The 14,333-nt window shown below is 38.9% G+C and overlaps 1 protein-coding gene across 1 annotated transcript in view; it reads right to left on the bottom strand.

Annotated features, from left to right (window-relative positions):
• The window catches only part of MCF2L2 (MCF.2 cell line derived transforming sequence-like 2), a 516,938-nt gene extending 503,773 nt beyond the window's left edge, over positions 1-13,165 (bottom strand). The window contains exon 1 of the mRNA XM_069727236.1: positions 13,022-13,165. Within this exon, the coding sequence (XP_069583337.1) occupies positions 13,022-13,100 (79 nt within the window). The 5' untranslated portion in view covers positions 13,101-13,165. The remainder of the gene's footprint in view (positions 1-13,021) is intronic.
• Positions 13,166-14,333: the final 1,168 nt, after the last annotated feature.

Below are 14,333 nucleotides of genomic sequence, written 5' to 3'. Positions count from 1 at the left end.
ATATAGAAGTGTCAGGAGGACTGATCAATATAGAAGTGTCAGGAGGACTGATCAATATAGAAGTGTCAGGAGGACTGATCAATATAGAAGTGTCAGGAGGACTGATCAATATAGAAGTGTCAGGAGGACTGATCAATATAGAAGTGTCAGGAGGACTGATCAATATAGAAGTGTCAGGAGGACTGATCAATATAGAAGTGTCAGGAGGACTGATCAATATAGAAGTGTCAGGAGGACTGATCAATATAGAAGTGTCAGGAGGACTGATCAATATAGAAGTGTCAGGAGGACTGATCAATATAGAGGTATCAGGAGGACTGATCAATACAGAAGTGTCAGGAGGACTGATCAATATAGAAGTGTCAGGAGGACTGATCAATATAGAAGTGTCAGGAGGACTGATCAATATAGAAGTGTCAGGAGGACTGATCAATATAGAAGTGTCAGGAGGACTGATCAATATTGAAGTGTCAGGAGGACTGATCAATATTGAAGTGTCAGGAGGACTGATCAATATAGAAGTGTCAGGAGGACTGATCAATATAGAAGTGTCAGGAGGACTGATCAATATAGAAGTGTCAGGAGGACTGATCAATATAGAGGTATCAGGAGGACTGATCAATATTATATATATATAATTGTCTAAGGGTTTTTCCGTCTGTCTGTCCTGGAAATCCCTGCTCTCTGATTGGTCGAGGCCGCCAGGCCTCGACCAATCAGAGACCGGCACAGCATCGACGTAGAAATCCCGCGTCTCTGATTGGTCGAGGCCGCCAGGCCTCGACCAATCAGCAACGGGCACAGCGACGATGATGTCATAAAGGACGTAGACATCCCGCGTCTCTGATTGGTCGAGGCCGCCAGGCCTCGACCAATCAGCAACGGGCACAGCGACGATGATGTCATAATGGTTGCCATGGCGACGATGATGTCATAAAGGTTGCCTTGACCAATCAGCGACGGGCACAGTCTGCCGCGAATTCTGGAATCATCATTGTCCATATACTACAGGGACATGCATATTCTAGAATACCCGATGCGTTAGAATCGGGCCACAATCTAGTCCTATATAATAAGCCTGGCATATACACTACAGTACACACATCCTATATAATAAGCCTGGTATATACACTACACATCTATATATAATAAGCCTGGTATATACACTGCACATATCCCATATAATAAGCCTGGTATATACACTACACACATCCTATATAATACTCCTGGTATATACACTACACATATCTTATATAATACTCCTGGTATATACACTACATATCCTATATAATAAGACTGGTATATACACTACACACATCCTATATAATAAGCCTGGTATATACACTACACACATCCTATATAATACTCCTGGTATATACACTACACACATCCTATATAATAAGCCTGGTATATACACTACACACATCCTATATAATAAGCCTGGTATATACACTACACACATCCTATATAATAAGCCTGGTATATACACTACACACATCCTATATAATAAGCCTGGTATATACACTACACACATCCCATATAATAAGCCTGGTATATACACTACACACATCCTATATAATACTCCTGGTATATACACTACACATATCCTATATAATACTCCTGGTATATACACTACATATCCTATATAATAAGCCTGGTATATACACTACACACATCCTATATAATAAGCCTGGTATATACACTACACACATCCTATATAATACTCCTGGTATATACACTACACACATCCTATATAAACAGGAACACATGGGCTACTTGCACAGTGAACAAGTCTGTAGGATCATGTTCACACACCACCAAGAAACCTGAAGACACAAAAGAGAATAGTAAAACCAAAAACACTCAGTTTGAAAAAATGTTGCAGTAATCCGCAAGTGCTAGTAAAAGATGTAAAAAAAACAGGGTATTTGGTTGATACGTTTTTTGCAAAAAATGTATACTAAGCTGCTCTACCAAACTTCACGGTATAATACTCCTGGTATATACACTACATATCCTATATAATAAGCCTGGTATATACACTACACACATCCTATATAATAAGCCTGGTATATACACTACACACATCCTATATAATAAGCCTGGTATATACACTACACATATCCCATATAATAAGCCTGGTATATACACTCCACATATCCCATATAATAAGCCTGGTATATACACTACACATATCCCATATAATAAGCCTGGTATATACACTACACATATCCCATATAATAAGCCTGGTATATACACTACACATATCCCATATAATAAGCCTGGTATATACACTACACATCCTATATAATACTCCTGGTATATACACTACACACATCCTATATAATACTCCTGGTATATACACTACATATCCTATATAATAAGCCTGGTATATACACTACACATATCCCATATAATAGTCCTGGTATATACACTACACATATCCCATATAATAAGCCTGGTATATACACTACACATATCCTATATAATAAGCCTGGTATATACACTACACATATCCTATATAATAAGCCTGGTATATACACTACACACATCCTATATAATAAGACTGGTATATACACTGCACACATCCTATATAATAAGCCTGGTATATACACTACACACATCCTATATAATAAGCCTGGTATATACACTACACATATCCTATATAATAAGCCTGGTATACACACTACACATATCCTATATAATAAGCCTGGTATATACACTACACATATCCTATATAATAAGCCTGGTATATACACTACACATATCCCATATAATAAGCCTGGTATATACACTACACACATCCTATATAATACTCCTGGTATATACACTACACACATCCTATATAATACTCCTGGTATATACACTACACATATCCCATATAATACTCCTGGTATATACACTACACATATCCCATAAAATAAGCCTGGTATATACACTACACATATCCCATATAATAAGCCTGGTATATACACTACACACATCCTATATAATAAGCCTGGTATATACACTACACACATCCTATATAATACTCCTGGTATATACACTACACACATCCTATATAATACTCCTGGTATATACACTACACATATCCCATATAATAAGCCTGGTATATACACTACACATATCCTATATAATAAGCCTGGTATATACACTACACATATCCCATATAATACTCCTGGTATATACACTACACATATCCCATATAATAAGCCTGGTATATACACTACACATATCCCATATAATAAGCCTGGTATATACACTACACATATCCCATATAATAAGCCTGGTATATACACTACACATATCCCATATAATAAGCCTGGTATATACACTACACATATCCCATATAATAAGCCTGGTATATACACTACACATATCCCATATAATAAGCCTGGTATATACACTACACATATCCCATATAATAAGCCTGGTATATACACTACACATATCCCATATAATAAGCCTGGTATATACACTACACATATCCCATATAATAAGCCTGGTATATACACTACACATATCCTATATAATAAGCCTGGTATATACACTACACATATCCTATATAATAAGCCTGGTATATACACTACACATATCCCATATAATAAGCCTGGTATATACACTACACATATCCCATATAATAAGCCTGGTATATACACTACACACATCCTATATAATAAGCCTGGTATATACACTACACATATTCTATATAATAAGCCTGGTATATACATTACACACATCCTATATAATACTCCTGGTATATACACTACACACATCCTATATAATAAGCCTGGTATATACACTACACACATCCTATATAATAAGCCTGGTATATACACAACACACATCCTATATAATAAGCCTGGTATATACACTACACACATCCTATATAATACTCCTGGTATATACACTACACATATCCTATATAATAAGCCTGGTATATACACTACACATCCTATATAATAAGCCTGGTATATACACTACACACATCCTATATAATAAGCCTGGTATATACACTACATATCCTATATAATAAGCCTGGTATATACACTACACATATCCTATATAATAAGCCTGGTATATACACTACACATATCCCATACAATAAGCCTGGTATATACACTACACACATCCTATATAATACTCCTGGTATATACACTACACACATCCTAGATGATACTCCTGGTATATACACTACACACATCCTATATAATAAGCCTGGTATATACACTACACATATCCCATATAATAAGCCTGGTATATACACTACACACATCCTATATAATACTCCTGGTATATACACTACACATATCCCATATAATAAGCCTGGTATATACACTACACACATCCTATATAATACTCCTGGTATATACACTACACATATCCCATATAATAAGCCTGGTATATACACTACACACATCCTATATAATACTCCTGGTATATACACTACACATATCCCATATAATAAGCCTGGTATATACACTACACATATCCTATATAATAAGCCTGGTATATACACTACACATATCCTATATAATAAGCCTGGTATATACACTACACATATCCCATATAGATTCAAGATTCAAGATTCAAAGAAGCTTTATTGGCAGGACCAAATACACATCAGTTTTGCCAAAGCAAGTGTATAGAGGCAATAGGGATAGGGACTGAGGGGATGTTGGGTAGGAGCTGTGGGGGGAGGTGGATGGGGCAGATCCAGGGTGGGGGCTATAGTCCATGGCATAGGGGAGATGGATGGGGCAGATCCAGGGTGGGGGCTATAGTCCATGGCATAGGGGAGGTGGATGGGGCAGGTCCAGGTTGGGGGCTATAGTCCATGGCATCATAGTTCTCTTTCTCGTAGTCTATGACATTCGCTCACATACCGCGCTGCTATCTCCACCGCTCTCTCTTCTTCTCCCAGCAAGATATAGGTTTTCTCTTCCTCCTTCATGGTGATGAAGTCTGGGAAGAGATGTGAGAGTCTCCTGAAGTGAGTCTCCCTCACTGCTGAGTATTTGGAGCAGTGTAGCAGGAAGTGGGTTTCGTCCTCTATGGCCTCCTGATCACAGTTTTGGCACAGTCTTTCCTCCCTGGGCTTGTAGCTCTGCCTGTGTCGGCCACATTCGATGGCCAGACTGTGGGCACTGAGTCTATATCGGCTCAGGATCTGGCGGTCTCTGGGGTCCGGGAGTTTCTCCAGATATGGGGCCAGTCTGTAGTCTCTCTGTAGGCTCCGGTACATGGTCAGTTTCTGTGAGCTGATGATATCATTCTTCCAGTCACTGACATACCTCTCCTGGCCTTCATCTGCCATCTTCCTAATTCCGGCTTTTGTCAGGTTGTTGTGATTGGTGTTCTGCTCCGGTTGGGTTTGGCTGGGCTGTTCCGGGGGTTCTGGTTTTTCTGTTTCACCTTCATGTATCAAGGCTTTATGGTGGTGGGAGCTTGGATTGCTCCTATGCAGGTGAGCCCGGAATGACAGCGCCCTCTTTAGAACTGTTAGGTGTAGAGGGAATCTGCCCAGCTCGGCCCGACAAGCACTGTTGGAGGTGCTCCGATGGACCTGGAGAAGGTGCTTGCAGAATTCCAGGTGGAATATTTCTGTTGGACTGGAGTCCCACTTTGACCAGTCTGGGTAGGTGTGAGGACCCCAGACTTCGCTGCCATACAGGAGGATTGGGGCGATGATGGAGTCGAAGATTTTTAGCCAGACCCTCACTGGTGGCTTCAGATGGTAGAGTGTCCTTCGGATGGCATAGAAGGTTTTGCAGGCCTTGTCTTTCAGGGTCTCTATGGCTTGTTTGAAGTTCCCTGACCGGTGAATCTCTAGGCCCAGGTAGGTATATTTGTCCGTTCCTGTGAGGTCGCAGTTGTTGAGGATAAATGATGGGTGTTGGTCTGATCTTCTCTTTCTCCTCTGGAACACCATGGTGTTGGTTTTCTTTAGGTTGACCGGTAGGGCCCAGGTGGAGCTGAATTTCTCTAGGATTTTCAGGTTGTCCTGGAGGCCTTTCTCGGTTGGTGACAGCAGCAGCAGGTCATCTGCATACAGCAGGAATTTCACCTGGGCGTCGTGGAGGGTGAGACCTGGTGCTGAGGAGGATTCCAGGGCGGTAGCCAGCTCGTTGATGTAGATGTTGAAGAGCGTTGGGCTTAGGCTGCAGCCTTGTCTTACTCCGCGGCTCTGCTGGAAAAAAGCCGTTCTTTTGCCGCTCACACTCACGCTGCAGCTGTTCTCGGTGTAGGAGCTTTTGATGACATCGTAGGTCTTTCCTCCTATTCCACTCTCCAGCAGTTTCAGGAATAAGCCTGGGTGCCACACTGAATCAAAAGCCTTTTTAAAGTCCACAAAGCAGGCGTATATCTTCCCATTCTTTGTATTGTAGACGTGTCTCTGAATGAGGCTGTGCAGAGTATAGATGTGGTCAGTGGTGCGGTGGTTCGGCATGAACCCTGCTTGGCTCTTGTTGAGGACGTTGTGCTCGGTGAGGAAGGTGAGGATCCTCTTGTTCAGGATACTGTTGAACAGTTTTCCCAGGTTGCTGCTGACGCATATGCCTCTGTAGTTAGCTGGGTCATACCTGTCCCCACTCTTGTGGATGGGTGTGATGAGGCCTTGGTTCCAGGTACGAGGGAAGTAGCCGGCACTCAGTACAATATTGAAGAGTTTAACCATTGCAGCCTGTATTTCTGGTGGGCTGTACTTCAGCATTTCTGGTAGGATTCCATCTAGGCCACCGGCTTTTCTACATCTTATGGAGGAGAGTCTCTCGGTTACTTCCTGTAGTGTTATAGGTGTATCCACCGGGTTTTGGAAGTTTTTGATTTTTTCCTCCATTGCTTTTAGTTTCGCCATTATGTTTTCCTGTTCTTGGCTTAGTCCTTCCTTTGGAATGTCTTTATAGAGGTCTCTGAAGTATTGGAGCCAGAGGTTGCCATTTTGGATATGGTTGTTGTTTTTCTTGTCTTTGGTGCCCATGTGGTTCCATAGTTCCCAGAAGGAGTTGTCTTGGAGGGCGTCTTGGAGTTGATTGAGCTTGGTAGAGATGTAACTCTGCTTCTTCCTCCTGAGGATGGTTTTGTACTGCTTTTGTATGGAGTCATAGGCTTCCCTCAGACCCAGGTGGTTGGGGTCTCTGTGTTTCTTGTTGGAGGCTGTTCTCAGGGTCTTCCGTACAGCTTTACATTCTCTGTCAAACCAGCCATTGACCTGTGTTTCTTTTGGTCTCTTGTAGTCGACTTTTTTAAGGTCAGACAGTCTGGCCATTGCGTAGAATATATTGTTGAGGTCCTTTGCTGCTTGGTTCACTCCCTCTGGGTTTGGCATGTACTCAAGGTTGTAGAAGTGGTGGCCATATAATAAGCCTGGTATATACACTACACATATCCCATATAATAAGCCTGGTATATACACTACACATATCCCATATAATAAGCCTGGTATATACACTACACATATCCCATATAATAAGCCTGGTATATACACTACACATATCCCATATAATAAGCCTGGTATATACACTACACATATCCTATATAATAAGCCTGGCATATACACTACAGTACACACATCCTATATAATAAGCCTGGTATATACACTACACATCTATATATAATAAGCCTGGTATATACACTACACATATCCCATATAATAAGCCTTGTATATACACTCTACACATATCCCATATAATAAGCCTGGTATATACACTACACACATCCTATATAATAAGCCTGGTATATACACTACACATATCCCATATAATAAGCCTTGTATATACACTACACACATCCTATATAATAAGCCTGGTATATACACTACACACATCCTATATAATAAGCCTGGTATATACACTACACACATCCTATATAATACTCCTGGTATATACACTACACACATCCTATATAATAAGCCTGGTATATACACTACACACATCCTATATAATACTCCTGGTATATACACTACACACATCCTATATAATAAGCCTGGTATATACACTACACACATCCTATATAATAAGCCTGGTATATACACTACACACATCCTATATAATAAGCCTGGTATATACACTACATATCCTATATAATAAGCCTGGTATATACACTACACATATCCTATATAATAAGCCTGGTATATACACTACACATATCCCATACAATAAGCCTGGTATATACACTACACACATCCTATATAATACTCCTGGTATATACACTACACACATCCTAGATGATACTCCTGGTATATACACTACACACATCCTATACAATAAGCCTGGTATATACACTACACATATCTATATATATAATTGCCTAAGGGTTTTTCCGTCTGTCTGTCTGTCTGTCTGTCTGTCCTGGAAATCCCGGCTCTCTGATTGGTCGAGGCCACTAGGCCTCGACCAATCAGCAACGGGCACAGCGACGATGATGTCATAAAGGACGTAGACATCTCACGTTTCTGATTCAGCGACGGGCACAGTATCGACGTAGATGTCATAATGGTTGCCATGGCGACGATGATGTCATAAAGGTTGCCTCGACCAATCAGCGACAGGCACAGTGTGCCGCGAATTCTGGAATCATCATTGTCCATATACTACGGGGACATGCATATTCTAGAATACCCGATGCGTTAGAATCGGGCCACAATCTAGTCCTATATAATAAGCCTGGTATATACACTACACATATCCCATATAATAAGCCTGGTATATACACTACACACATCCTATATAATACTCCTGGTATATACACTACACATATCCCATATAATAAGCCTGGTATATACACTACATACATCCTATATAATACTCCTGGTATATACACTACACATATCCCATATAATAAGCCTGGTATATACACTACACATATCCTATATAATAAGCCTGGTATATACACTACACATATCCTATATAATAAGCCTGGTATATACACTACACATATCTATATATATAATTGTCTAAGGGGTTTTCCGTCTGTCTGTCTGTCTGTCTGTCTGTCCTGGAAATCCCGGCTCTCTGATTGGTCGAGGCCGTCAGGCCTCGACCAATCAGAGACCGGCACAGCATCGACGTAGAAATCCCGCGTCTCTGATTGGTCGAGGCCGCCAGGCCTCGACCAATCAGCAACGGGCACAGCGACGATGATGTCATAATGGTTGCCATGGCGACGATGATGTCATAAAGGTTGCCTCGACCAATCAGCGACGGGCACAGTCTGCCGCAAATTCTGGAATCATCATTGTCCATATACTACGGGGACATGCATATTCTAGAATACCCGATGCGTTAGAATCGGGCCACAATCTAGTCCCATATAATAAGCCTGGTATATACACTACACATATCCCATATAATAAGCCTGGTATATACACTACACATATCCCATATAATAAGCCTGGTACATACACTACACATATCCCATATAATAAGCCTGGTATATACACTACACATATCCTATATAATAAGCCTGGCATATACACTACAGTACACACATCCTATATAATAAGCCTGGTATATACACTACACATCTATATATAATAAGCCTGGTATATACACTACACATATCCCATATAATAAGCGTGGTATATACACTACACATATCCCATATAATAAGCCTGGTATATACACTACACATATCCCATATAATAAGCCTGGTATATACACTACACATATCCCATATAATAAGCCTGGTATATACACTACACATATCCTATATAATAAGCCTGGCATATACACTACAGTACACACATCCTATATAATAAGCCTGGTATATACACTACACATCTATATATAATAAGCCTGGTATATACACTACACATATCCCATATAATAAGCCTGGAATATACACTACACACATCCTATATAATAAGCCTGGTATATACACTACACATATCCCATATAATAAGCCTGGAATATACACTACACACATCCTATATAATAAGCCTGGTATATACACTACACACATCCTAGATGATAAGCCTGGTATATACACTACACATATCCTATATAATAAGCCTGGTATATACACTACACATATCCTATATAATAAGCCTGGTATATACACTACACATATCCCATATAATAAGCCTGGAATATACACTACACACATCCTATATAATAAGCCTGGTATATACACTACACACATCCTAGATGATAAGCATGGTATATACACTACACATATCCTATATAATAAGCCTGGTATATACACTACACATATCCTATATAATAAGCCTGGTATATACACTACACATATCCTATATAATAAGCCTGGTATATACACTACACATATCCCATATAATAAGCCTGGAATATACACTACACACATCCTATATAATAAGCCTGGTACATACACTACACACATCCTATATAATAAGCCTGGTATATACACTACACACATCCTATATAATAAGCCTGGTATATACACTACACACATCCTAGATGATAAGCATGGTATATACACTACACATATCCTATATAATAAGCCTGGTATATACACTACACATATCCTATATAATAAGCCTGGTATATACACTACACATATCCTATATAATAAGCCTGGTGTATACACTACACACATCCTATATAATAAGCCTGGTATATACACTACACACATCCTATATAATAAGCCTGGTATATACACTCTACACACATCCTATATAATAAGCCTGGTATATACACTCTACACACATCCTATATAATAAGCCTGGTATATACACTACACACATCCTATATAATAAGCCTGGTATATACACTACACACATCCTATATAATAAGCCTGGTATATACACTACACACATCCTATATAATAAGCCTGGTATATACACTACACACATCCTATATAATAAGCCTGGTATATACACTACACATATCCTATATAATAAGCCTGGTATATACACTACACACATCCTATATAATAAGCCTGGTATATACACTACACACATCCTATATAATAAGCCTGGTATATACACTACACATATCCTATATAATAAGCCTGGTATATACAGTACACACATCCTATATAATAAGCCTGGTATATACACTCTACACACATCCTATATAATAAGCCTGGTATATACACAACACACATCCTATATAATAAGCCTGGTATATACACTCTACACACATCCTATATAATAAGCCTGGTATATACACTCTACACACATCCTATATAATAAGCCTGGTATATACACTACACACATCCTATATAATAAGCCTGGTATATACACTACACATATCCTATATAATAAGCCTGGTATATACACTACACACATCCTATATAATAAGCCTGGTATATACACTACACACATCCTATATAATAAGCCTGGTATATACACTACACACATCCTATATAATACTCCTGGTATATACACTACACACATCCTATATAATAAGCCTGGTATATACACTACACACATCCTATATAATACTCCTGGTATATACACTACACATATCCTATATAATAAGCCTGGTATATACACTACACACATCCTATATAATAAGCCTGGTATATACACTACACACATCCTATATAATAAGCCTGGTATATACACTACACACATCCTATATAATAAGCCTGGTATATACACTACACACATCCTATATAATACTCCTGGTATATACACTACACATATCCCATATAATAAGCCTGGTATATACACTACACATATCCTATATAATACTCCTGGTATATACACTACACACATCCTATATAATAAGCCTGGTATATACACTACACACATCCTATATAATAAGCCTGGTATATACACTACACACATCCTATATAATACTCCTGGTATATACACTACACATATCCTATATAATACTCCTGGTATATACACTACACATATCCTATATAATACTCCTGGTATATACACTACACACATCCTATATAATAAGCCTGGTATATACACTACACACATCCCATATAATAAGCCTGGTATATACACTACACACATCCTATATAATACTCCTGGTATATACACTACACATATCCTATATAATAAGCCTGGTATATACACTACACACATCCTATATAATACTCCTGGTATATACACTACACACATCCTATATAATAAGCCTGGTATATACACTACACACATCCTATATAATAAGCCTGGTATATACACTACACACATCCCATATAATAAGCCTGGTATATACACTACACACATCCTATATAATACTCCTGGTATATACACTACACATATCCTATATAATACTCCTGGTATATACACTACACACATCCTATATAATACTCCTGGTATATACACTACACACATCCTATATAATAAGCCTGGTATATACACTACACACATCCCATATAATAAGCCTGGTATATACACTACACACATCCTATATAATACTCCTGGTATATACACTACACATATCCTATATAATAAGCATGGTATATACACTACACACATCCTATATAATAAGCCTGGTATATACACTACACATATCCTATATAATACTCCTGGTATATACACTACACACATCCTATATAATAAGCCTGGTATATACACTACACACATCCTATATAATAAGCCTGGTATATACACTACACACATCCCATATAATAAGCCTGGTATATACACTACACACATCCTATATAATACTCCTGGTATATACACTACACATATCCTATATAATACTCCTGGTATATACACTACACACATCCTATATAATACTCCTGGTATATACACTACACACATCCTATATAATAAGCCTGGTATATACACTACACACATCCCATATAATAAGCCTGGTATATACACTACACACATCCTATATAATACTCCTGGTATATACACTACACATATCCTATATAATAAGCATGGTATATACACTACACACATCCTATATAATAAGCCTGGTATATACACTACACACATCCTATATAATACTCCTGGTATATACACTACACATATCCTATATAATACTCCTGGTATATACACTACACACATCCTAGATGATACACCCCTGGCATACAGACGTCTCCTGTCAGACATGATGTAGCCTCTTACCGACATGGGTGATGGCCGTGCACAGCCTCTGTGTGAGCTCCTGATGTGACATCTCTTCTTGTTTCAGCCAGAAAAGCATTTCCAGAGAAGGATGCTCCGCGCAGACCGCAATGTGCCGGTGAGCCGCGTACAAAGCCCGGGTGCCACTCCCAGCTCGCCAGGCTGACAGCCACCTGTCACTAGGCAACGCACGCTGGCAGCAGTCAGAGCGCAGCACACAATGGGCCGGGCTGCTGATGCTGCAATCCGCGGCCGCTGTGTGTGAGGCAGGAGGACATGGCTGCGGCTCACACCTGCCCGGGGCTGCAGGGAGGGAGATGCTAATGGCCTGAGTGACGTCATCCGTCCATAGAAGGGTCTGCCAGGGTCTCCTCGGGTGTAATGCATCGATGGAATGAAATCAGCTGCCTATAAAACACAAAAACCTGGTCAGCACCTCTGTATGGAATAAAACCAGTGTGAACGAGTGCCAGCTGCTGTGACTGTATAATATACCAACAGGAGCCTACAGCAAAAATGTATGCGACCCCTGAATACAGGACATATGGACTCTACCACTGCTAGGTACACTTATCACATGGAGGGACTCGCATTCTAGCTAGCTGTATATCACATATCTATCTACCTACCAAATATCTATCTGATATCTATCATCTATCTCTATGTATCTCTTATTTATCTATCTATCTATCTATCTATCTATCTATCTATCTATCTATCTATCTATCTATCTACCAAATATCTATCTAATATCTATCATCTATCTCTATGTATCTCTTATCTATATATCTCTATTATCTATCTATCTATCAATACATCTATCACATTATCTATCTATCAAACTATTATCTATCTATCTATCATCTATTAATCTATCATCTATCTCTATGTATCTTATCTATATATCACATTATCTCTGTTATCTATCTATCTATCACATTATCTATATATTATCTGTTTATCTATCCCATATCTATCTACCTAGCTTTCTATCAAATATCTATCTAACTATCTAGAAGAAAAAATGGAACATCACCGTATAAATGAATTCATGGTACAAAGCCCTCCAAACAAATATCCATTTGTATAAATACTATAGAAATAAAAAATGAGGCAGCACTCTAATGATGAAAAAAGTGGACACAACAATATGGGCTAATAAAGTCGACTTTTTTCATCATTTATTGGAGTGCTGCTTCCCTTTTTTCTATCTATCTACAGTATATATCACATTATCTATCTATTATCTATTACCTAGCTATTATCTATCAATCTATTATCTGGGCAGCACTGTGGCGCAGTGGTTAGCACA

This window comes from Ranitomeya imitator, chromosome 5, assembly GCF_032444005.1.
Source record: "Ranitomeya imitator isolate aRanImi1 chromosome 5, aRanImi1.pri, whole genome shotgun sequence".
Taxonomy (NCBI): Eukaryota; Metazoa; Chordata; class Amphibia; order Anura; family Dendrobatidae; genus Ranitomeya; species Ranitomeya imitator.
Note: the sequence above shows the minus strand (reverse complement) of the source record. Positions and strands in the feature narration are given on the sequence as shown.